General features: G+C 43.6%; 1 protein-coding gene across 4 annotated transcripts; it reads left to right on the top strand.

Moving 5' to 3' along the window:
* Positions 1-18,995: 18,995 nt before the first annotated feature.
* Positions 18,996-25,270, top strand: LOC120045122 (protein FAM76B-like). Of its 4 annotated transcripts, none has more exons than XM_038990014.1 (10): positions 18,996-19,451; positions 20,362-20,426; positions 20,558-20,612; positions 20,742-20,897; positions 20,995-21,173; positions 21,406-21,450; positions 21,612-21,689; positions 21,939-22,074; positions 23,667-23,768; positions 24,118-25,270. In XM_038990014.1, the coding sequence occupies exons 1-10, from the start codon at positions 19,365-19,367 to the stop codon at positions 24,205-24,207; spliced, it is 993 nt and encodes a 330-aa protein (XP_038845942.1). In that variant the 5' UTR covers positions 18,996-19,364; the 3' UTR covers positions 24,208-25,270. The 4 variants fall into 4 exon arrangements, with proteins under 4 accessions (XP_038845942.1, XP_038845941.1, XP_038845944.1 ...); XM_038990013.1 differs by having other exon boundaries at positions 21,612-21,713; XM_038990016.1 differs by lacking the exon at positions 21,406-21,450 and having other exon boundaries at positions 18,997-19,451.
* The last annotated feature ends 463 nt before the right edge of the window (positions 25,271-25,733 follow it).

The raw sequence follows: 25,733 nt of genomic DNA, 5'->3' as shown, positions 1-25,733 counted from the left end.
GCAAGGAGGAGACTCCGCCTAATAGAAGGATATAAATATATAGTTTGAGGTAGGTTCCGTTAGGATAGGTCCCTAGATCAATCGCTAACTTAGTGTAGGATAGGTCCCTAGTGGGGGTGTTCCCCCTGCGAGATCTGTAAATGTAGCCGCGGTGGCCAGGAGGCAGTAGTGTGTGTATGGATAAATTGTCATGCTTGTGTACTAATATGAAAGGTTGTAGAGAAGTAGTCCATGTAGAAGGACAAAGGAAGGAAATGCATACGGTGGAGAATAGGAGATATCTGAGAATATCTGTGCTTAAAGATAAAACATTGTGAGTGGGAATGTGGATGGTGATAAAAGGTTGCCTACAAGTTCTGGAGGAGAGCCTCATCTATGGTTAGAGAAGCAAAAAGATATTCAAACGTTGTTTGAACATGATTTGAGTGTATTAGCAGTATCAATAAGGAGAGAGGTTGGTTTATGCCCTACTGGGGCGGGGAACCGTGACAGATTATGTGGAAATAGGAAGACAACTAAATCATTTTGATTATGTGTGTCGTTAACAATGATATTTATACCGTATTGTCCAGTAGTAAGTTGGCAGACGCTTCAGTATTGGTTTTAATACAGGGTATCAGTTGCCGTGACCAATTAATAAGTATAAACACCATACCTACTCTCAGGGGAAGTGGGTATCACTACCTTGGAAAATTGTTAGAGTAGTGAATTAGGAAATCTAAACACCGTCGAGAGAGGCGCAGAAGTAGCCACTATTGAGATGGCACCCGTGTTTTCTGAAACTCCTGTAAAAGGGGGAATAGAAGAGGAAAACTATAGCAAAGCCATAGAGGCGCTAAAAAAGTGCACAAAAAGTTTGCAAACTGAATAAAATTGGTCCGCATTTCCCTGCTGACAGAAAATTCCAATCTAATAAAGAATTCAGAGATGCTATTGTGAGTTGGCACAATGACAGAAAATAAATCTGAATCTCAATACACCAGTGTTTTGATTTCAGCGTTCTATCAACAGAAAAGCAAAACCGATGGAACCAAAATTTGAAGATGTACTCAGCATCGAAAGGGCTGGGTATATGAGTACCTTTTATATAATTATTTGTACCTCTGCTTAGATGGCAAGTTTGAAACCTGTTATCAAAACGGCTATTGCGGGGGTAGTGGACCAATATTCTCATTGGGATGAAATAGTACAGCCAGCCTTGAGAGTAGAATCTAATTCCGCTCACTTCGCAGCCGTGCGAGTGGTTAATACGGCTACAGTGAAAGTCACTAACAGTGGTTTTAACGGCCCAAGTAAGATGAAGGAAAAGTAGCGAAAAAATACAGAAGCGTAGGGCGATAGATCCCTGTTTTAAATGTGGGACCGTCGGTCATTGGTAGAATGAGTGTACTGGAGCCTACTGCACTCTGTTACGTTTTCATTTTTCAGAGTAAATAACTCACGGACACTAGAGAAGCTTAACCAAGTTTAATTCTTCCCAAAGGGTTGTTACAGTTGTAATTCAGACAAAAACATGTTCTCACCATCACAAGTATATATACTCCACTTTGAACACTCCTCCTTCTCTCCAATCCTAACATCTTATGGTTCCACAGGAAGAGGGTACTAGGATAATAAACCCTTATTACTCCCTTCAGGGGATCTGACCTGACCTCCAGACCTCAACCCCTCCTTCGCCTAATCCACAGATGTCCATCCACTTCCCCTATAGCAATCCTTTGATCTCCTCCAGTTTGCCCAACACATTCCAAAGCCATCTGTCTTTCTACAGAGACCCATTACCTCCTGACATAAAACCCAGTCTCTTTCACTCCTTATACACTATGAGTCTGATCTATCATGTCTTCAATATCTTAATGTTCAAAGTTTACCCCGAAACCAACAACCCCCTTCTTCTGGAGGGAACGCTGCAATGCAGACATTTGGCGCACTAGACAGCAGCAGCAAATTCTCTTGAAAGCAGCGGGGCAGGAAAACTTCACATAGGGCTGGCTGGCCTCTATGGTCGATTGTGGTTCGGCGAGAGGACGGTTTCTATGTGGAGGGGGATGTAGGAGGCCGTTGGAGGCCACGTATCACAACTTTCTAATAGATATCGGCGCTCAGATATCACTGATTCCTTATGATGAGAAATTTGCGAAGGGAAAATTATAGTCTATGCGAAATGACAGGGGAATGGATTCTAAAAGGTAACAAGTTAAAATTGGCACGGCTAAAAACCTTGGTTTTTGTTTAATCTCGTGAGACACTTTATTCTGAAATAGAATTGACTAAAGGAAGGAGGGGTCCTCACAAAAAATTAGAGTGGAGTTAATATTGTGAGTAATTGTTTGTGGAGTTTTGATAAAGCAATTCTGTCAAGCGACAGCATTGGGGTTACCAAACCTAAAATTACCAATTTTGTAATGAGGTGGTGACACAAAATCATGGGGAAAAGAGAGACCAGTCATGTACGGGAGTAAATCGTTAGACTCAGTGGCGAGAGGAATGTCTCCATGTCTAAGTGTAGTACAGGCTACATAAAGGGTACGTAAACGTTGGGATGAGTGGAGGGAGGACAGTGGTCTCCCAGAAGTTATGTTTTGTTTTGTCTGTAATTAAAACTTTTGTTTTGCTGATTTAAGATTTAGCATAGTGCAAAATGTACACATTCTCTTCCAGGAGAGGATGGGGTGTCCCTATCTCTCTCTTTGAAATGTTTCCCGATGCTATTGTCTTGGGAGAGCAGTTAGTGAAATTCTGCAGTTTTATAAAGTATAAAGGTACCTGGATCCGGCCGTGAAGGAAGCTCCCAATTAAGTAAGGCCTGGCCATTTGTTTGTTTATGCACTACGTTTTACCACACACACCAGCACACGCAACACACCATTTATGAATATTTGTTTGTGGTGGTTACCCATGTAAATTCTCCTGATAAGAAGGGTACTGAAAAAACCAATGTAAACCGGGTAAGCAGAATGATGGAAATGTTTTTATATAAGTAGTCTGAAGTACAGGGAAAGAAAAGGGAAAGAAAAGACTTAATGGTGTTGAATGACAGTTCTGACTTTCTGGTGGGGCCTGATGACCCTCACTAGAAAGGCTAGAGACATCAAATCAAATTGTGTTTGTCACGTGCCTGTCACACCCTGATCAATCAATCAATCAAGTTTATTTTATATAGCCCTTCGTACATCAGCTAATATCTCGAAGTGCTGTACAGAAACCCAGCCTAAAACCCCAAACAGCTAGTAATGCAGGTGTAGAAGCACGGTGGCTAGGAAAAACTCCCTAGAAAGGCCAAAACCTAGGAAGAAACCTAGAGAGGAACCAGGCTATGAGGGGTGGCCAGTCCTCTTCTGGCTGTGCCGGGTGGAGATTATAACAGAACTATGCCAAGATGTTCAAAAATGTTCATAAGTGACAAGCATGGTCAAATAATAATCATGAATAATTTTCAGTTGGCTTTTCATAGCCGATCATTAAGAGTTGAAAAACAACAGGTCTGGGACAGGTGGCGGTTCCATAACCGCAGGCAGAACAGTTGAAACTGGAATAGCAGCAAGGCCAGGCGGACTGGGGACAGCAAGGAGTCATCATGCCCGGTAGTCCTGACGTATGGTCCTAGGGCTCAGGTTCTCAGAGAGAGAGAAAGAAAGAGAGAACGAGAGAATTAGAGAGAGCATACTTAAATTCACACAGGACACTGGATAAGACAGGAGAAGTACTCCAGGTATAACCAACTGACCCTAGCCCCCCGACACATAAACTACTGCAGCATAAATACTGGAGGCTGAGACAGGAGCGGCCAGGAGACACTGTGGCCCCATCCGAAGATACCCCCGGACAGGGCCAAACAGGAAGGATATAACCCCACCCACTTTGCCAAAGCACAGCCCCCGCACCACTAGAGGGATATCTTCGACCACCAACTTACAATCCTGAGACAAGGCCGAGTATAGCCCACAAAGATCTCCACCACAGCACAAACCAAGGGGGGGCGCCAACCCAGACAGGAAGATCACGTCAGTAACTCAACCCACTCAAGTGACGCACCCCTCCTAGGGACGGCATGAAAGAGCACCAGTAAGCCAGTGACTCAGCCCCTGTAATAGGGTTAGAGGCAGAGAATCCCAGTGGAGAGAGGGGAACCGGCCAGGCAGAGACAGCAAGCGCGGTTCGTTGCTCCAGAGCCTTTCCGTTCACCTTCACACTCCTGGGCCAGACTACACTCAATCATATGACCTACTGAAGAGATAAGTCTTCAGTAAAGACTTAAAGGTTGAGACCGAGTCTGCGTCTCTCACATGGGTAGGCAGACTGTTCCATAAAAATGGAGATCTATAGGAGAAAGCCCTGCCTCCCGCTGTTTGCTTAGAAATTCTAGGGACAATTAGGAGGCCTGCGTCTTGTGACCGTAGCGTACGTATTGGTATGTACGGCAGGACCAACTCGGAAAGATAGGTAGGAGCAAGCCCATGTAACGCTTTATAGGTTAACAGTAAAACCTTGAAATCAGCCCTTGCCTTAACAGGAAGCCAGTGTAGGGAAGCTAGCACTGGAGTAATATGATCAAATTTCTTGGTTCTAGTCAGGATTCTAGCAGCCGTATTTAGCACTAACTGAAGTTTATTTAGTGCTTTATTCGGGTAGCCGGAAAGTAGAGCATTGCAGTAGTCTAACCTAGAAGTAACAAATGCATGGATTCATTTTTCTGCATCATTTTTGGACAGAAAATTTCTGATTTTTGCAATGTTACGTAGATGGAAAAAAGCTGTCCTTGAAACAGTCTTGATATGTTCGTCAAAAGAGAGATCAGGGTCAAGAGTAACGCCGAGGTCCTTCACAGTTTTATTTGAGACGACTTTACAACCATCAAGATGAATTGTCAGATTTAACAGAAGATCTCTTTGTTTCTTGGGACCTAGAACAAGCATCTCTGTTTTGTCCGAGTTTAAAAGTAGAAAGTTTTCAGCCATCCACTTCCTTATGTCTGAAACACAGGCTTCTAGCGAGGGCAATTTTGGGGCTTCACCATGTTTCATTGAAATGTACAGCTGTGTGTCATCCGCATAGCAGTGAAAGTTAACATTATGTTTTCGAATAACATCCCCAAGAGGAAAATATATAGTGAAAACAATAGTGGTCCTAAAACGGAACCTTGAGGAACACCGAAATGTACAGTTGATTTGTCAGAGGACAAACCATTCACAGAGACAAACTGATATCTTTCCGACAGGTAAGATCTAAACCAGGCCAGAACTTGTCCGTGTAGACCAATTTGGGTTTCCAGTCTCTCCAAAAGAATGTGGTGATCGATGGTGTCAAAGGCAGCACTAAGGTCTAGTAGCACGAGGACAGATGCAGAGCCTCGGTCTGACGCCATTAAAAGGTCATTTACCACCTTCACAAGTGCAGTCTCAGTGCTATGATGGGGTCTAAAACCAGACTGAAGCATTTCGTATACATTGTTTGTCTTCAGAAAGGCAGTGAGTTGCTGCGCAACAGCTTTTTCTAAAATTTTTGAGAGGAATGGAAGATTCGATATAGGCCGATAGTTTTTTATATTTTCCGGGTCAAGGTTTGGCTTTTTCAAGAGAGGCTCTATCACTGCCACTTTTAGTGAGTTTGGTACACATCCGGTGGATAGAGAGCTGTTTATTATGTTCAACATAGGAGGGCCAAGCACAGGAAGCAGCTCTTTCAGTAGTTTAGTAGGAATAGGATCCAGTATGCAGCTTGAAGGTTTAGAGGCCATGATCATTTTCATCATTGTGTCAAGAGATATAGTACTAAAACACTTAAGTGTCTCTCCCGATCCCAGGCCCTGGCAGAGCTGTGCAGATCCAGGACAGCTAAGCCCTGGAGGAATACGCAGATTCAAAGAGGAGTCCGTAATTTGCTTTCTAATGGTCATGATCTTTTCCTCAAAGAAGTTCATGAATTTATTACTGCTGAAGTGAAAGCCATCCTCTCTTGGGGAATGCTGCTTTTTAGTTAGCTTTGCAACAGTATCAAAAATAAATTTTGGATTGTTCTTATTTTCCTCGATTAAGTTGGAAAAGTAGGATGATCGAGCAGCAGTGAGGGCTCTTCGGTACTGCACGGTACTGTCTTTCCAAGCTAGTCGGAAGACTTCCAGTTTGGTGTGGCGCCATTTCCGTTCCAATTTCCTGGAAGCTTGCTTCAAAGCTCGGGTATTTTCTGTATACCAGGGAGCTAGTTTCTTATGACAAATGTTTTTCGTTTTTAGGGGTGCAACTGCATCTAGGGTATTGCGCAAGGTTAAATTGAGTTCCTCAGTTAAGTGGTTAACTGATTTTTGTCCTCTGACGTCCTTGGGTAGGCAGAAGGAGTCTGGAAGGGCATCAAGGAATTTTTGTGTTGTCTGAGAATTTATAGCACGACTTTTGATGCTCCTTGGTTGGGGTCTGAGCAGATTATTTGTTGCGATTGCAAACGTAATCTGTTTCACCTGATCTGTTTCACCTGTCTTTGTGCTTGTCTCCACCCCCCTCCAGGTGTCGTCCATCTTCCCCATTATCCCTGGTGCATTTATACCTGTGTTCTCTGTTTCTGTTGCCAGTTCGTCTTGTCTCGTCAAGCCTACTAGCGTGGTTTCCCGCACTCCTGTTTCTTTTTAGTTCTATTTTCTAGTTCTCACAGTTTTTACCATTCTGCCTGTTCTGACCCTGCCTGCCGTTCTGTACCTCTTGACACTGCCCTAGATTACTGACCCCTGCCTACCCTGAGCCTGCCTGCCGTTCTATACCTTATGGAATCTGCCCTGGATTACTGACCTCTGCCTGCCCTTGACCTGTCGTTTGCCTGCCCCCTGTTTCATAAATAAACATTTGTTGTTTCGAACTGTCTGCATCTGGGTCTTATCCTAAGGTCTGATAGTACAAACTGGCCATGACTGACCCAGCAGACTCGGAACAGCCCCGCAACACCGTCTCCTCCGGAGCCACCCTTGGAAGGCACAAGGAGTTGTTTCGTGGCCTTATGGAAGGTTTCCAGACCTTGGTCGAACGCCATGACTGCGCGTTGGATACATTGCTGGAGCAATTCTGCGGGTTGTCTGTTAGGCAGCCTACCACGACGGTAACCTCCCATCCCCTCAGTACTCTGGCTGTCAGCAACGCGTCTCTCCCTGCCACCCCGGCTTCCCAAGAACCTCGCTTACCTCCTTCGGAACGCTTCACTGGAGAGTCGGGAACCTGTCGGGCGTTTCTCGCTCAGTGTTCCCTCATCTTCGAGATGCAGCCCTCCTCCTTCCCCTTGGACTGCTCGAAGATAGCGTGTCCATTAAAAGGGACATCTTCCCGGGACATCTTCCTGTGGGCTTGGAAGTTGCCCTGGACCTCTCCTCCATTCCCGCAGAGTACCAGGACCTCCGGGAGGTTTTCAGTAAGGCCCGGGCCACTTCGCTTCCTCTGCACCAACTCTATGACTGCGGGATCGACCTTCTCCCGGGCACCACACCACCCCGGGGACGAATGTTTTCACTATTGTGTCCGGAGACCAAGGCAATGGAGACCTAGATTGAGGACTCCCTGGCTGCAGGGTGTATCTGTCCTTCTGCCTGCCCCGCCGGTGCAGGGTTCTTTGTGGAGAAGGACAAAACCCTGCGCCCGTGCATTGACTACCGGGGCCTCAATGACATCACGGTTAAGAACCGCTACCCACTACCACTCATCGCCTTGGCCATCGAGCCGCTCCAGGGGGCCACCATTTTCCCCAAGTTGGACCTGCGGAACGCCAGAAAGGTACAGAAAGGGGAGGAGTGGAAGACTGCCTTTAACACGGCCAGCCTTCACTACGAATATCTGGTCATGCCATTTGGTCTAACCAACGCTTCAGCTGTGTTCCAAGGCTCTGGTTAATGACGTTCTCCGCGACATGTTGAACAGGTTTGTCTACCTCGACGATATCCTCGTTTTCTCCCGCTCAGCCCAAGAACACGTGATCCACATCCGACAGGTCCTCCAGCTCCTCCTGGAGAACCAGCTTTTTGTGAAAGGGGAAAAGTGCGAGTTCCATCGCTCCACCATCCCCTTTCTCGGTTACATCATCGCTGCTGGGAATGTACCGATGGCTCCCGGAAAGATGAGAATGGTGGTGGATTGGCCTCAACCTACGTCCGGAGTGCAGCTGCAACTCTTCCTGGGTTTTTCAAAAAATAAATGCAGCTTAACCCGGGGTTACAGCGCCCTGGCTTCCCCCCTGTCTGCACTCACCTCTCCCAAGGTTCGTTCACGTGGTCCCCAGCTGCTGACCGAGCGTTCCGGGACTTCAAGCACCACTTCACCACAGATCCCATATTAGTTCATCCTGACCCATCCCGTCAGTTCGTGGTGGAGGCCGACTCTTCGGATGTCGGATTGGGGGCTGTTCTGTCCCAGCATTATGCCCTGGACCTCACGCTGCATCCCTGCGCCGCCTTCTCCCATCTTCTTAACGCCACGGAGAGGAATTACGATGTGGGGAATCGTGAGCTTCTCGCGGTGAAGATGGCATTGAAGGAGTGGAGGCACTGGTTGGAGGGGGCGGAACATCCTTTCATTGTGTGGACTGATCACAAGAACCTGGAATATCTCCGCACCGCCAAGCGTCTCAATTCCAGGCAAGCTAGGTGGGTTTAACTTCTCCCTCTCCTACCACCCGGGATCCAAGAATGTCAAACCGGATGCACTTTCACACCGCTGTAGCCCCGTGGCTACTCCCTCGGACCCCGAGACTATCCTGGCGGCACTCAGCTGGGGAATAGAGAATCCGGTCTGTGAGGCGCAACATTCCCAACCAGACCCCGGGGGGAGGGGGCAGATAACCGGATGTTTGTTCATGACGCTTTCCGCCCCTCGGTCCTGGAGTGGGCACACTCCTTCAGGCTTGCCTGCCACCCGGGCTCTCGTTGGACCCTGGCCTGTTGTGCGACAACGCTTTTGGTGGCCTACCATGGTCCCTGACTTCTCCGCGTTTGTCGCCGCCTGCATGAATAAAACTCCTCTGCAAGCTCTGGCTGGTCTCCTTCAACCGATTCCTGTTCCTCATCGTTCCTGGTCACACATATCCCTGGACTTTGTCACTGGTGTTCCCCCGTCTGATGGCAACACCGTCATCCTTACAGTAGTGAACTCATCACTGAGTTCCACCGTCTGCAGCCCGGTCAACCAAGTATGAGCCCAAGTGGAACGCCATGTGGCGTCCTTAGAGGGGGGTACCTTACCGTGAAATGCTTACTTACAAGCCCTTAACCATCAATGCAGTTAAGAAAATAGAGTTAAGATATTTACTAAATAAACAAAAGAAAGTGGGGGGAAAAAGTAACTAAATAACAATAATGAGGCTATATACAGGGGGTACCGGTACTGAGTCAATGTGCAGGGGTACAGGTTAGTCGAGGTAATTTGTACATGTAAGTAGGGGTAAAGTGAATATGCATAGATAATAAACAGCGAGTAGCAGCAGTGTAAAAACAAAGGGGTGGGGGGGTTGAGGGGGGGAGGTCAATGCAAATAGTCCGGGTAATTGAAAATGATACTTCTTTCAAAGTATCTCTCATTTTCAAACAAGCATTGCAGAGCTGGCTACGATTTAAATTACATCCCCCTGAAAAGATAGAACAAATATTATGGCTGAACTCAAATGTGCTGGTTGATAAAATACCTGTATTTATGGGAAAGATGTTTGAAAGGGGTATTTTGTTCTTAAATGATATTGTAATAGTAGAGTTATGTCCTTCATGGAGTTATCAGAATTGTACGGGAAGGTCTGCTCAAAGAGTACATCCAATTGATTACAGCATTACCCCAGGTGGCAGTGGGAGGAGGTAGGGAACTGGTCTGTCTTCCCAATATAAAGGATCAAAACTGTCGGAGGAATAAAAATAGCATAAATAGGAAAGTATACCAGTTTAATTTGAGGACCAGGATGTTGACGGCTGTGCCGTACAGATAGCAAAATAGTTGGGAAGAGATTTTTGATGTACCAATTAGAGGTCGACCGATTATGATTTTTCAACGCCGATACCGATTGAAGGACCAAAAAAAGCCGATACCGATTAATCGGACGATTTTTTTTAAATTATTTTTTGTGTGTTTAAAAAAATATATATATATATTTTTTAATAAAAATAAAATAAATATTTTTTTATTTTTATATATAATATATAAATCGATATGGTTTTTTTGGTATATATTTGTAATAATGACAATTACAACAATACTGAATGAACAGTGGACTTATTTTAACTTAATATAATACATAAATAAATAATGAAACATGCTCAATTTGGTTTAAATAATGTTGTTCAGGAGTCTTATGGCTTGGGGTAGGAGGAGTCTTTGACCATTTTTTGGGCATTCCTCTGACACCACCTATTGTATATGTCCTGAATGGCAGGGAGCTTGGCCCCAGTGATGTACTGGACCGCACGCACTACCCTCTAGCGCCTTATGGTCGGATGCTGGGCAGTTGCCATACCAGGCGGTGATGCAACCGGTCAGGATGCTCTCGATGTTGCAGCTGTAGAATTTTCTGGGGACCCATGCCAAATCTTTTAAGTCTCCTGAGGGGGAAAATGCGTTGTTATGCCTTCTTCATGATGTGTTTGAACCATGATAGTTTGTTGGTGATGTGGACACCAAGGAACTTGAAACTCTCAACCCGCTCCACTACAGCCCCGTCAATTTGAACGGGGGTGTGTTTGGCCCTCCTTTTCCTGTAGTCCATGATCATCTCCTTTGTCTTGCTCAAGTTGAGGAAGAGGTCACTGACCACCTCCCTATAGGCTGCCACGTCTCTCTCTGACCTCCCTCTAGGCTGTCTCATTGTGATCAGGCCTACCACCGTTGTGTCGTCAACAAACTTAATGATGGTGTTGGAGTCGTTCTTGGCCATGCAGTCGAGTGTAAACAGGGAGTACAGGAGGGGACTAAGCACGCACCCCTGAGGGGCCCCCGTGTTGAGGATCAGCGTGTCAGATGTGTTTTTTGCCTACCCTTACCACTTAGGGGCAGCCCATCAGGAAGTCCAGGATCCAGTTGCAGAGGGAGGTGTTTAGTCCCAGGGTCCTTAGCTTAGTGATGAGCTTTGTGGGCACTATGGTGTTGAACGCTGAGCTTTAGTCAATGAACAGCATTCTCACATAGACATTGGGTGAGATTTAAGTATAATATGAAGAAGTGTTGTTTTGTTTTTGGCTTTGTTTCAATACTAATCTCACCAGATTGGGTCTGCTGTATGGTTAGCCCTCTAACTCCCTGACCCTGTAACTCTGCAGTGAGGTTGCCAATATGATACGGGAATATAAGCCAATTTGCAAAATGGTTTCAGCAGTGTGTTGTTATTCTCTTTGACATTCGTCTTAGAAATGTTGTATTAAGAAAATTGGTTATGTAATAATTTGTCATACGGTGAATAGTTTGTCTGGATTTCCTGAATCAGAAATGCCCTAAACTATTCTGGTCTGTCCTCTCTCTCGAGGTAATGGCCATAGTGACTCCAGATGGTATCTAGATGCATGGAAGGGATAATTCGACAGAACAGTGTGAGCCTCAGCCCCTCTAACCGGCTGAAGTAATGACGACAATGGCGCTCACTACGGCCCTGTCTTTCACCATTCCTACCTGAGATCTGAGTCCGAGCCAGCAACCTGTGTACGAGCGGCAGGAGTGCGGTATGAGTCCTGACACTACATGTGGAGTGAGCATTGAGAAAGATCCCGTCCAAACTCCTCATGCTGCTGGTGTACTGGTCGGAAAATGGACAGGACAGAATGGATCGTACAGAATGATGGTGGAGGCTCAGGTGAGAGATTAGTTTGCTTGGGAAAATCAGATTTATTTCCCAGATATTGAAATTGGGACATTATCAAGGGACATCCACGAGTTACATGTGTGCCACTGTGAGGATGAACTGTAACGTTATCGATAAAGAAAATGAAGAGACGCCAGAAGAATGAGTGCCGAGAAGGAGGGGGGTGGTCAACTGCCTGTAAATTGATTTAAACTGTTTATTTGGGGTATCAGGTCGATTGAGGGGGTCTGCACACTGGGATATTTGTAGTAATTTAGACTAGAAATGCATTGAGATACCGATTTGTCATTAACATGCCACACGCGACAGGGATAAACGGTGGCCGTGATGAGAAAATGTCATGCTGGTGTAATATAAGTACTACATACTGTATATACATTTTCTCCCATCTGTAAATGTACATTCTGCTAGTGTCGGTGCGTACTAAGTTGAGGGTCTTGAATTCGAGTGATAGACTCAACGTGAAGCACTGTCATTCTAAATTTGGATTGGATAAGATATCAATAGTTCTAAGGATGACTCGGAAAGGCAAGGAGAGAGAGCGCAAAGTGAGGGGAGGGTGCACTGCTCGACTCTTGAGTCTAGGGAGGATTTCCTCCCCAAAAAACTTGTCTTTTAGTGTCCTCTGAGAGGGAGGTTATCAGAGAACCCACTAGCTTGGGCTAACCATGATGGGGACATTGATAGTAGGGGTTTTGTTTTACCATGTCATCAGAATCCTAATGTTAAAGCTCATCAATACATATGGCTTTCTGGATGATACTGTACAATTAATTACTTACAAGGCTCGTAGTCTGCATCTTGCTTTGACACCCGAGGATGAGGATGAAGAAGACTGGCATGGAGACTGTCATCCCATTGGCATAGAACAGAACGGATGGACGGTCCTTGCCTCAATCATTCTCATCAAGTGTGTATGAAATTATTAAACATTTATTCTCTCTTCCCTGTTCAAGTCAATGTGTTTTCTAGGTGGTGTGGAACATGGTAGGACTGACATCAGTGCATTCTAAGGAGTCCCAAAAACCATAGCGATAAAGTTACAGGGAATTGGGAAAGTGGAATGGAATATGACTGGCGTGGAGATTTGTGTGGCTCATAAATTAAGGAACTGGGTAATAGAGTCTCTGGGGAATAATACAATCATCTCTGTATAGTGATACAGGGGATAGCTCTTAGTAGAGGAAGGACAGCTAACTATGTAGAATATAGAGACTACTATGAAGACAAGTTGAACGTCACGCATACCCAGATCATGGTGGGAGTAGCAGAGCTAGTGTCATTTTAGACACAATTGTCAACTTTCAGTGAAGGGTTCAACTCTTGAAAGAATAGCCACAGATCCTTGTATACAGGAAGCCACCTCACCGGAAGGGAAGTTCACCATAATAATAGCATCACAGGGTGTGATTAAGAAACATGTGACTCAGAGTTTGTAAGGTTGGATACTCTTCCAACGCCACTAATCTCTCCCTCATTCCTAACCACCAGCATTGGGGCCGAGTGACGGTAACAGGAAAGTGTCAGAAGGTTGCGGCTTATCGACCTTTGGGACCCAAAGTTTACACTGTAACGAGGATGTTCACAAAGGGGTGGGGTGTAGATTGGCCTCAAGATGAGAGATGTGTACCTAACCTGAGCACAGGGAAGTATTATCCACAGATACCGACTAGCTGAACATAGGATGTCATTGGAGATGTTGGTGGCTAGAAAACCAGGTATGAGTTGGGAGGGAGTATCTGAAAGATTCAGTCCTAGATCTATCAGTGAACCACAAAGGCAACAGGAGATCAGGAGCAAAAGACAGATTTAATGCAATAGCTATTCTCACGGCAGTCGCTGTATGGACAGTAACTGAAGAAGCGGTAGTAGTGGTGAAGGATGCTATAGTAACTGCATGGAACTGGACAACGGCGCAAATGAGGAGTATTTTGAAGTATGCATCATGGGCAGTGTTAGTGGTAGCAGGAGTTACCTTGTTAGCATTGCTGGGATATCACCTTCTGAAGGCATTGATGTTGAAACGTATATAGAGTGCTGATTTACCTCAAGATGAGGTAAAGTTGATTAAGGCCATCGCACGTGTATATCAGGTGGCCATGGAGGAAGAAGTAGATTATGAGCGAAGTGAAAATTATATGGCGTTAGAACACTTTTTGTAACCTGTGGCTAACGGGGGAAGATTGGGTGAAAGCATGAGGAGGTTTTTTTTAGGATCTTCATTTTTGTGGACCCCAGCAGAACAGTATCCCAAAGGTATAGAGTCAGGCTAATAGAGAGTGGGAATCATGTTATCAAACTTCGTTTTTTCTTTGCATATATAATTATGCATAGCTTAACGCATTATTAATACTTGTTATGTTTTGTGTTTCCTTTTGCTTTTCAAGTATTGTGCCATCACTCTCGTAGGAACCCGAAGGGGAAATTGATAAAGTCAAAAGCTCCAGCTGAAATGTCACTATCAGTACAATAGGAGTGGGAATTAGTGTGCATAGCGTGATCATAAATCAGAGGTCATAAGTCTCGGAGGTGCAAACATACAAATCAACTGAAAATGTTAATCATGTTTTATCTTCTGTTCATTTATGTCATTTCAAAGTTCCAACGAAGAAGAAGCTGGACGCAGCCGGGGAAGAAGAAGGACGAATGAAACCGTTTGAGTGCTTCATCAATGTAGTTCTCCATTGCCTCATTTTCTGGGATAGATAGGGGGTAAACACGGTCCTTCGGTGGGGACACTCCAGGGAGTAAGTCAATAGCACAGTCCCCTGGGTGATGTGGTGGCAGAGTGGAGGCCTTGATTTTGCTGAAGAGATTGCTGTACTGGGCGTATTCAGATGGTATGGTGGGTGCCACTTCAGAGGCAGATTCCTCAATGATGGTGGCTTTGCAGGGTAGGCTGAGACGACTGGTGAAGCAGGTAGAAGACCAGGACAGTAGTTCACCTTATCGCACGAGATGGCAGTGTTGTGACGACAAAGCCAGGGGAGTGGCTGTTTGGGGGATGAGAGTTCCATGAGTTGAATGGTTTCTGTGTGGAAGACTCCAATCTGGAGGGTGACGCTCTGTGTCAGGTGCGTAATGAAGCCTGTGCCCAATGGCTGCCTATCCAGGGTGTTAATCCTTAACTTTTTATGGCTGGGATCCCGTTAACGGGATCGATATGACAACAGCCAGTGAAAGTGGCGCCAAATTCAAAACAACAATAATCTCATAATTAAAATTCCTCAGACATACAAGTATTTTACACCATTTTAAAGATAAACTTGTTGTTAATCCCACCACAGTGTCCGATTTCAAAAAAGCTTTACGACGAAAGCACAACATATCATTATGTTAGGTCAGCACCTATTCACAGAAAAACACAACCATTTTTCCAGCCAAAGAGAGGAGTCACAAAAAGCATAAATAGAGATAAAATGAATCACTAACCTTTGATGATCTTCATCAGATGACACCCATAGGACTTCATGTTACACAATACATGTATGTTTTGTTCGATAAAGTTCATATTTATATCAAAAAATCTCAGTTTACATTGGCGCGTTATGTTCAGTAATGTTTTGCCTCCAAAACATCCGGTGATTTTGCAGAGAGCCACTTTACTGAAAAAGCACACCATGCTATAATCTGAGTACAGCGCTCAGAGCCTAAAACAACCATAAAGATATCCGCCATGTTGTGGAGTCAACAGATGTCAGAATAGCGTTATAAATATTCACTTACCTTTGATGATCTTCATCAGAATGCACTCCCAGGAATCCCAGTTCCACAATAAATGTTTGATTTGTTCCATAAAGTCCATAATTTATGTCCAAATACCAATTACTTAGTTTCCAAATTCCTCTTATCACAAAGTGATACAAATTGAGGTAACTCTAACCTAACGTAGGAGGCGTAAAAGAAACGCCTGAAACTAGATCCCCTGCATACTGGTCTTAACAAGGAGGTGTTCTCATGTACTGTTCAACCAATCCATTAAATGTGGAGGTGGAGTTAAGATGGAGTGTTGCCTTGTTAATGGGCCGTCACTAGTTACCACAACCATAAAGTCATAAACCTTGCCTATTTCAAAGATTTATCTTCTTAAAATCTGATTTTAAACCTAACCATAACCACGCTGCTAAGTTTATGCATAATTCTAACCTTAAATGAAGACCAAAAAGCTATTTTTAGTGTCCATGAATTTGTCCAAAAGCTGAACACGCGTCACAAGGTCTTTTTCCAGTTCCCCTGAAAACCGGAACATTCAGTTGTTGGGGGCTTGGTAGGGTTTTGTCTAGAAGGGATACAGCTTTTGTCAAAACTTTTCATAGCAGGTTTACGCTTCGAACACACCGAATGTGTTTTGCGTTTCGACACACCAGAAGTACATTAATTTCCAATGGAACGCTGCGTTTGCCTTGCAGCATTGCGTTACAGTGCGTTCTGTGTTACAGTGCGTTCAAATTGTATGCGTAGACTTGACAGAAAGTAGCTAAATGTGAATGGTGAATTTTTGTTGCACACATATCCAGTAAAAAAAATGTGGGACAACATAATAAAAACAGTTTGACCGGAGAATTTCTTTACATTTTTTTATTCATTTATTTGCCAAGTATATTATTTATTCAATGACATCCACAAATTAATTGTGAGAGCCTATAATATAATTTCCCTCAAATGCAGTTTTGGAGCGAAATGCAACAATAAATAGTCAAGATAGCAGAGTAGGCTCTTTCAACAATGAGACCAACGTTGAGGAAGGTGGTCTTGATCGTGCTGTTGGGCCGGGACCAGCCCCGCCGAAAGCGCAGGTCTGTGTGGTTCCAGAGTTGGTTAAAGTCCCGAAAGCAGCCAGGGGAGTTCCACCGTCTCATTCAAGAGCTTCGAATGTTTGGAGAGGAATTCCGAAGTTACTTTCGTCTGGACCGAAGCCAGTTCGATCACCTGCTCCAGATGGTTGGAGCCAGGATCGCCCGGATGGACACCAACTACCGGGAGTCCATCAGCCCAATTGAACGCCTGGCGATTTGTCTCCGGTAAGCTACCTTCTAGTACATTTTTAAAGCCTTTGATACCATAATTGATTGATACATTGTTTTTATGTGCAACCTAGCTAGCTAAAGGGCTCTCTTAATAGTCCCTATTTGATATCAGATGTACTTTTACAGAATGTTCATTAGGACTATAACTTTTCCCAAAGTTGGTTTATAATCCTTTTTTAATTATGCAATGTTACCAAATGAAAAGAAAGTTGAGGTGCCTTCTGCCCTGATGAAGGTAGGCTAGTCTTCTCCAGGACCCATTGTTGTTCAAGACAGTTACAGTCATTCATTACATTCTTATTGGACTCACATACACTCTTAGAGAAAAAGGTTCCAAAAGTGTCCTTCTGCTTTCCCCATAGGATAACCATTTTTGGTTCCAGGTATAACCCTTTGGGGGAAATGTTATACATGGAACCCAATAGGGTTCTACTTGGAACCAAAAGCGGTACTACCTGGAACCAAAAAGGGATCTCCTATGGGGACAGCCTTAGAACCCTTTTAAGTAGATAGTACCATTTCTTCTAAGAGTAGAGTTGGCCTGGGCTACAGTTTATTGATATAGGCATTGACTGAATTGTACTGTTTCAAGGCATTGTTAATGATGGTTGATGAGTATTACAATATAGTTAGTAGAGCATAATAAACAGTAATGAGGTAGCTATATGAGTAGATATATGTGGGTGGAATTCAAGTTAGACACAATACTGATAATTATTTTGAATTATATTTCAGATTCTTGGCGACAGGGGACTCCTACAGCACCATTGGATTCAGCTTCCGAGTTGGACGGTCCACGGTGGCAGGCATTGTCCCCTCTGTGGCACAAGCCATTTGAGACTGTCTGGTTGGTGAATACATGCCTGTCCCCAAGGAGGAAGACGGGAGGGCCATCGCTGCCGAGTTCCTGGAGAGGTGGAATTTCCCCAACTGTCTTGGCTCCATTGAAGGGAAACATGTAGTAATCCAGGCTCCACCGTGCTCAGGTTCGCAATTCTACAACTACAAGGGTACATATTCAGTTGTACTCTTGGCTGTAGTAGATGCCATCTGTTTCCGATGTTGGTGCTTACGGCAAGGGAAGTGATGGTGGGACCCTTCGGGACTCTGCCTTCGGCCAGGCACTTCAGGATGGCACCCTGGAGATTCCACCACCTGCATCACTCCCTGGAGCTGAAGACCTGGGACCTGTTCCCCACGTCTTCGTCGGCAACGAGGCCTTCCCTTTAAGACCCAACCTCATGAGGCCCTACGCTGGACGCCAGCTGCCATTGCCAAAGCCTGTAAGGATCTTTAACAAACGGTTGTCCAGGGTAAGGTTAGTTAGGGGAACTTACGTAGCAGTTTCAGAGATTTAACGTAGCAGGTTAGGATAATTAGTTTCCCCCCCCCCCACCTTTATTTAACCAGGTAGGCCAGTTGAGAACAAATTCTCGTTTACAACTGCGATCTGGCTAGAAGAGATACAGATTTTGTCAAAATGTACTTGTCATAGCAGGTTTAGGAGAATTTACACAGCAAGTTATGAGATTTAATGTAGCAGGTTAGGATTAAAAAAGATATTCCCCCCCACCTTTATTTAACCAGGTAGGCCAGTTGAGAACAAGTTCTCATTTACAACTGCGACCTGGCACTCTACGTTAAGAAAAGGGTTCGCTAAAATGCAAGAAAACGACTTTGGACGCCAATTTGACAAAAGTTGTATCCCATCTAGACATGGCCACTCGGCAGAGGCTAGTGGGATCAAAGACTATATATTATATTGACAAGATGACCGAACTAACAATTGAAATACATGTTTTCATGAAGGCACGCGAGATCGGGTGGGACCATTCTAGCCAATGAGAGGGCAGATACGCGTGTGAACAACTGGCACAACTATGTATTTTTTCTCAAAGTGGCTGGAATGCCACGTGCATCCACTTATGTCAGTACATTTGTAATAGTCTAAACATTACGAAACTATTATTCGATCAGGCCTCACGTAATTCGAAAGTCTCATATACAAAAAAATCCTCTCGCTTCGCCTCCTCTCTAGTGGAATTTAATCACCCAGTCTTGTTTTGTTCTCTGATTGGCTTCTGTGTTTCAAAATGCAAAGTCCCGCGCACTGATGATATGTCATGATTGGGTTATCTTTCTTTCTTTTCTAGTTGGCCGCATCCGGTATAAATGACGACTCAGCGGATACAAAAAAAAGAGAAAGGGAAAAAAGCTAGGAGAATTGCTAGATAGGAGAATTACTAGCTAAGATCAGCACTAGCTAAGATCAGCGTTAAATATTTGACGAATCCTTTATCAGTTGTTTTGACTACCGATGTTAAGTAACGTATGTTAGCTAGCCAACAGAAAGAGATGATATATATTTGATAACATTTAGCTGTTTTATTTAGCATTAGCCTAGCTAACTATTATTAGCTAGCTACATGCTTAGCTAAATAGCTACCGAGGAAATAGTTAAGACGGCACGCTGTCTAGGTGACTACATATTTTACTCTATTTGTTTTTATCTGTGACTTTTTGTTTATCTTGGTGAGAATGGCAACAACGGCCCTCTACGCGTGTACGAAGTGTAACCAGCGATATCCGTTCGAAGAACTGTCGCAGGGACAGCAGCTGTGCAAGGTTTGGACTGGAGGTGTGGGTGCTAGCTAGTTGTGGGCGCCTGCTATTTAGATAACCATTCTTTTGCCAGATTTTGGGCTAAGTTAACTAACGTTACTGTACTACTACAGACGTATACGTGTTTCACGCGTGTTTAGACTGCTAACATTACCTAGATGTAGAATTCTAAGGTCTCTGGCCACATTCAGCCCTTATAGCAAGTGATTATGTAACCGCTATATCATTGCAACATGTCTGGGACGCGAATGGCAACCTCGTTAGCTAGATAATATCACACGCAAGACGTGGACGATACAATGTATCCGCGAATTGTTTTCTCACGGAAGTGTCCGCTGGGTGTAACAGACAAAATAATGTCAGATGAACTTGGGTTATTAACTAACGTTATCTATTTTCACATTTCATCGTCCATAACCTGTTCATTTGTCATTAGTTTACACTTCATGCCACTTACAAGTATTTTATCATCAATGTAGTCTTAACTACCGGCATTTACAAAACTGAATTCCAGGGGGCTCAATGTAGCATTCTTCCTCAGCCTGTAGGGTAGGCTATGTTCCACAGAAATTCAAAATGGACTGGGCAAAAATCGAGTTATAATTCCAGTGGCAAATTATTACATTTTATTAAAACATTTTGCTATTCATGCTGGTGTGTTGTAAATACTTATTTCCCATTGCTATAAACTTACCACCACACACAGGTTTTCAAGCTTTCTGCCCAGATTGACTAAATAAAAGGTTCATTGTAAACACTTCCCATTCATGGTAAATAATAATGAACAAATGCCTAACACTAAATAAAAGCATACAAATGTGTTTTGACAGGTAGGACAAACAACTCATGATTGAGGGTTTAGTTATTTCTTAGTGTTATTGCCAACATTTAGCTTTGTTTCTTGTATCAACAGGAGTGTCGCATCGCTCATCCCATCGTCAAGTGTACATACTGCAGATCAGAGTTTCAGCAGGAGAGGTGAGTTCTGCTCCAGCACCTTTACTGTACATGGTGTTCTTATTCCATTCTTAAGGTATCACCATGTAATATAGTGAAAACATTGGTTTCAGGACGTTGGTGTGATTTCTCTTTACTGTTCTTTATTCCAGCAAAACAAACACCATTTGCAAGAAGTGTGCCCAGAATGTAAAGCAGTTTGGGACCGTATGTTTGACTTTAATTATCTGTTTGTTTATAATTGTACATTATGTACTGATTGACTCAGTTCTGGTTATGCTGGACAAATTGTTTGCAAAAGCAGGTTGAAACAGTCTTCTGTCATTTCTTACATAGCCCAAACCCTGCCAATACTGTAACATCATTGCTGCTTTCATTGGGACGAAGTGTCAGCGTTGCACCAACTCAGAGAAGAAGTATGGCCCTCCACAGACCTGCGAGCAGTGCAAACAACAGTGCGCATTTGACCGCAAGGAGGAGGGCAGGAGAAAGGTAGGTACAGACACCTGCTGCATTGATACCCTGACATGCATGTTGTCCAACACTTGCGTATTCACCATCCTCCACTGTCCTGTGTGTGTTGCGTCAGGTGGATGGGAAACTGCTGTGCTGGCTGTGCACTCTGTCCTACCGACGTGTACTGCAAAAGACCAAGGAGCAGAGGAAAGGTTTCAGCTCCTCCCACTCCAACTCCTCGCTCAACGAGAAGGACCTCCACTCCAGACAGCACCATCACCACCAGCAGCAAAGACACAGCAGCTCACACAAGTAGGCCCTGGCGCCACAGCCCTTTCCTCTACGTGTTAGGCCTTTACATCCTCTGTAATGCAGGTCTCTGCTCTGTCACAATACTATATATGTATTGTGCTGACCAGGCACTTTTTGGAAGGATGTAGTGGTCTGAGTAATGTATGTGTCAAATATCAGAAGAAACATCTTGGAAAGATGAAATTACATAACTTGTTTTTTGTTTATGTATTTTCTTGTCTCTGTGTTGTAGACTCAGTGGGAGCTTAAGTCCAGAGCAGGGAATGTGGAAGCAGAGGTGACTTACCACCTCTTTCTGAATCACATTCCCTAGTGTTTTGACTTGACAAGCCCATTTGCTTAGTTATACAATGTATTTTAACTATGGGGCAATCTGGGACGAGTTCCGTTTTTGATGGAGCCTTGGTGGCTAAAGTTGTGTCTTGGTTCTCCCTTCAGCCATAAATCGTCTTCGATCCAGAAGGAGACCCCAAAGAAGAAACCAAAACTGGAGATGAAGCCATCCAACGGGGACAGGTACGAGAGGAGTTTCAATCACATGTAAGGAGTTACAAACTGGTTTTAACTTTTTGAAGTAAAGTGCTGAACATCCAGTATGTTCCTGACACTTATTTTTGGCCTTCTTGGTTCTAACACACATCTGTGATGGTTGCCATCAAGGTGTTGTTGGAGCAGGTAAAGTTGGCCAGTGTGAAAAAGATCTCCAAACAGGTATTTTCCTTTTTCTGCCACCCTAACTTGTTTTTCCCTGCTCTCTCCCTGCAGTAGTTCAATCACCCAATCTATGGATTGTGGAGGAACGGACAACTTCATTCTGATCAGCCAGCTGAAAGAGGAAGTGATGTCATTAAAGAGAATGCTTCAGCAGAGGGATCAGACAATGCTGGAGAAGGACCGAAAGGTACACGCCTAACTAATATATAGATATATCTAAACCTGTTCATTCCAGGGTTTCTTTATTTTTACTATTTTCTACATTGTTGAATAATAGTGAAGACATCAACTATGAAATAACACATGGAATCAGGTAATAACCAAAGTGTTAAACAAATCAAAATATATTTGAGATTCTTCAAAGTAGCTACCCCCTGCCTTGACAGCTTTGCATTATCTCAACCAGCTTCATGAGGTAGTCACATGGATTGCATTTCAATTAACAGGTGTGCCTTTTTAGAAGTTCATTTGTGGAATTTCTTTCCTTAATGCGTTTGAGACAATAGTTGTGTTGTGACAAGGTAGGGTTGGTATACAGAAGATAGCCCTATTTGGTAAAAGACCAAGTCCATATTATGGCAAGAACAGCTCAAATAAGTGAAGAGAAATGACAGTCCATCATTACTTTAAGACATGAAGGTCAGTCAATCTGGAAAATTAAGAACTTTGAAAGTTTCTTCAAGTGCAGTCGCAAAAACCATCAAGTGCTATGAGGAAACTGGCTCTCATGAGGACCGCCACAGGAAAGGAAGATCCGGAGTTACCTCTGCTGCAGAGGATAAGTTCATTAGGGTTACCAGCCTCAGAAATTGCAGCCCTAATAAATGCTTAACAGAGTTCAAGTAACAGACACATCAACATCAACTGTTCAGAGGAGACTGTGTGAATCAGGCCTTCATGGTTGAATTGCTACAAAGAAACCACTACTAAAGGACACCAATAATAAGAAGAGACTTGTTTGGGCCAAGAAACACCAACAATGGACATTGGAGTGGTGGAAATCTGTCAAACTTTGAGATTTTTGATTCCAACTGCCGTGTCTTTGTGAGACGCAGAGTAGGTGAACGGATCTCTGCATGTGTGGCTCCCACTGTAAAGCATGGAGGAGGAGGAGGTGTGATAGTGTGGCGGTGCCCTGCTGGTAACACGGTCTGTGATTTATTTAGAATTCAAGGCACACTTAACCAGCATGGCTACCACAGCATTCTTCAGCGATACGCTGTCCCATCTGGTTTGGGCATAGTAGGACTATAATTTGTTTTTCAACAGGACAATGACCCAAAACACCTCCAGGCTGTGTAAGGGCTATTTTTACCAGGAAGGAATTCTGCATCAAATGACCTGGCCTCCACAATCACCTGATCTCAACCCAATTGGGATGAGTTGGGCTGCAGAGCGACGGAAAAGCAGCCAACAAGTGCTCAGCATATGTGGGAACTCCTTCAAGACTCTTGGAAAAGCATTCCAGGTGAAGCTGGTTGAGAGTGCCAAGAGTTTGCAAAGCTGTTGTCAAGGCAAAGGGTGGCTACTTTGAGGAATCTCAAATGTAAAATATATTTATTTAACACTGAGTATTACATGATTCCATGTGTTATTTCATAGTTGATGTCTTCACTATTATCCTACAATGTAGACAATAATAAAACTAAAGAATAATTTGAATGAATAGGTATCCAAACTTTTGACTGGTACTCATACACACTTCTAAACTGTTTTATGTGAAATATGACTTTTGGTCATGTTGTATTGATTGTCTGCCTCTTTTTTTTGTACTTCTAGCTCACAGAGCTCAAGGCAGACTTCCAGTACCAGGAATCCAACATGAGGGTGAAGATGAACAACATGGAGAAGGCGCACAAAGAGTCCATGGAACAGCAACAGGTAGACTAGAAATTTCCATGCATACCTTTACAAGAAAAGAACCTGACATCTTGTGAGCCATTGGCTACATTTACACGGTTGGCCCAATTCAGATCTTTTGCCCAATTATTGGCAAATGGGTTGATCTATTAGTGGAAAAAGATCAGAATTGGGCTGTCTGTGTAAATGTAGCCATTGAGACAAGTTCCAACCCGATATGTTGACCTGTAGCCCCTCAAGTACATTGGGTTCAAACAACTTTCCTAAGAAAGAGGCACAGTAGGATGTAATCAAACACTACTAGCTTGTGTGGTAAATGCTTTCATTAAACATAGATGGTTACATACTCACTACTTTTCTTTTACTACAGGCCAAAAATCGGGAGCTGCTAAAACAAGTGGCCGCACTCTCAAAGGGCAAGAAGTTTGACAGAACAGGGAGTTCACTGCTGTTACCGTAACGACAAGCCCACCCAACCACAGCTCGGAGGGGCTTCGTTGTTTTAACACTGTGAAAGGCTGATGCCATTCTACCTTTCCCCTCTCCTTTCTGTTTTCTCAATTTTGATCCTTTTCAGTTTTCTTCATTGGAGATCCTGGTGAACATGCTGTACATGGAAATCGTCTTTCATGTTGACATGACAATAAGAATGCGTCCTCCAAATTTCATGTTTTAACCCTGAGGTCATTTAAAAAATATCTGACTGTGGATGGAGGGAGGAGAGTGCCTCGTTAACACTGCCTGGGTACAGCCGCATGGTTTGCGCAAGGTGGAAAAGATTGTCAACATCACAGAACCAAGTTGATTTTTATAGATGTCATGCAATTTTATTTATTCAATTGTCTTTCTTAGTGTTTCCTCACCACATATTCTGAGCATTTCCCAGGTTTGGGGGATTTTTGTCTTCAACAGCAACTTTCTCGTAACATATTAGTTATATTTTTCTAATTGGATGTAATTATGGAATAGGGTCTCTCCTCATTGGAGACCCTTCTCAACTTACTATGTATGCAAATGTTAAAATGGTGTCCGACCACAGCGTTGCTGGCCAGCAGCGGAGACTTCTCTCGGCGTTAAAGTCCAAAAACCACGAACTTTGAGAGATTTTTAAACCTTGTTATTTAGAGACATCTCCCGGCTGGCCTCTTTCTCACTGTGACAGCTGTAGTGCTTTGCTGTTTCTCTGTAGTGTAACGATTGTAATACTGCATGACTTAGTGCCATATGCAGGTTGGCATTGTGGTCTCATGTATTTTTAGACTTTTGTCCTTTTTTTATCACATGTAAAGGTATTACAGCGGTCAGCCTATGTATTTAAAATGTGTAACTTGTATCGTTTTTAGTGAGTATGTGTAAGGCTGGTTAATTATATAAATACATATGTAGAATATGGTTTTTAAAGGAACACAGCTTTCACTTTACAGCTCTGGACCAAACTGGTTTCATACTGTGGCGTACAGATCACTTTTGTACTTTTTTTCCAAACCCAATGTTTAAAAAATATTAAATCTGGTTGAACATGTTTTGGTTTTTATTTGTTGCATTATCTCAGCAAGCAGTGGCTCTCTACTATTGTGCCCTGTAGCATTCCTTCATAATACTGTCAGACCCACACAAACACCACCATACGTTTTTCTCTTCCACCAGAGCTGGTGTACGTGTCAAATAATATTCAAGGTTTGACCACTAGGTGGCACTTGTTTGCTTTACTCTAAAATCTGACATGCTGATTCAGACATTGCTCTACATACAATGGGTGCATTGGACAGTCGACTTTAAAGGTGAGTCCAGACTGATTGATTTACAAATTAGCTTGCATCACAAATATCTACTCAATATGAATTATTGATCAGTCAGTCTGTCACAATTTACTGGGGCTGGGAATTGCCAGGGACTTCACAATATGTTATCACGATACTAAAGTCCAGATATGATAGGCTAATGTATTGCGATTGGATACTCAATTTTATTACTATTTGATATTCC

The sequence above is a fragment of the Salvelinus namaycush genome, chromosome 3 (assembly GCF_016432855.1).
Source record: "Salvelinus namaycush isolate Seneca chromosome 3, SaNama_1.0, whole genome shotgun sequence".
Classification (NCBI taxonomy): Eukaryota; Metazoa; Chordata; class Actinopteri; order Salmoniformes; family Salmonidae; genus Salvelinus; species Salvelinus namaycush.
This window is presented reverse-complemented; position numbering and strand designations above follow the sequence as displayed.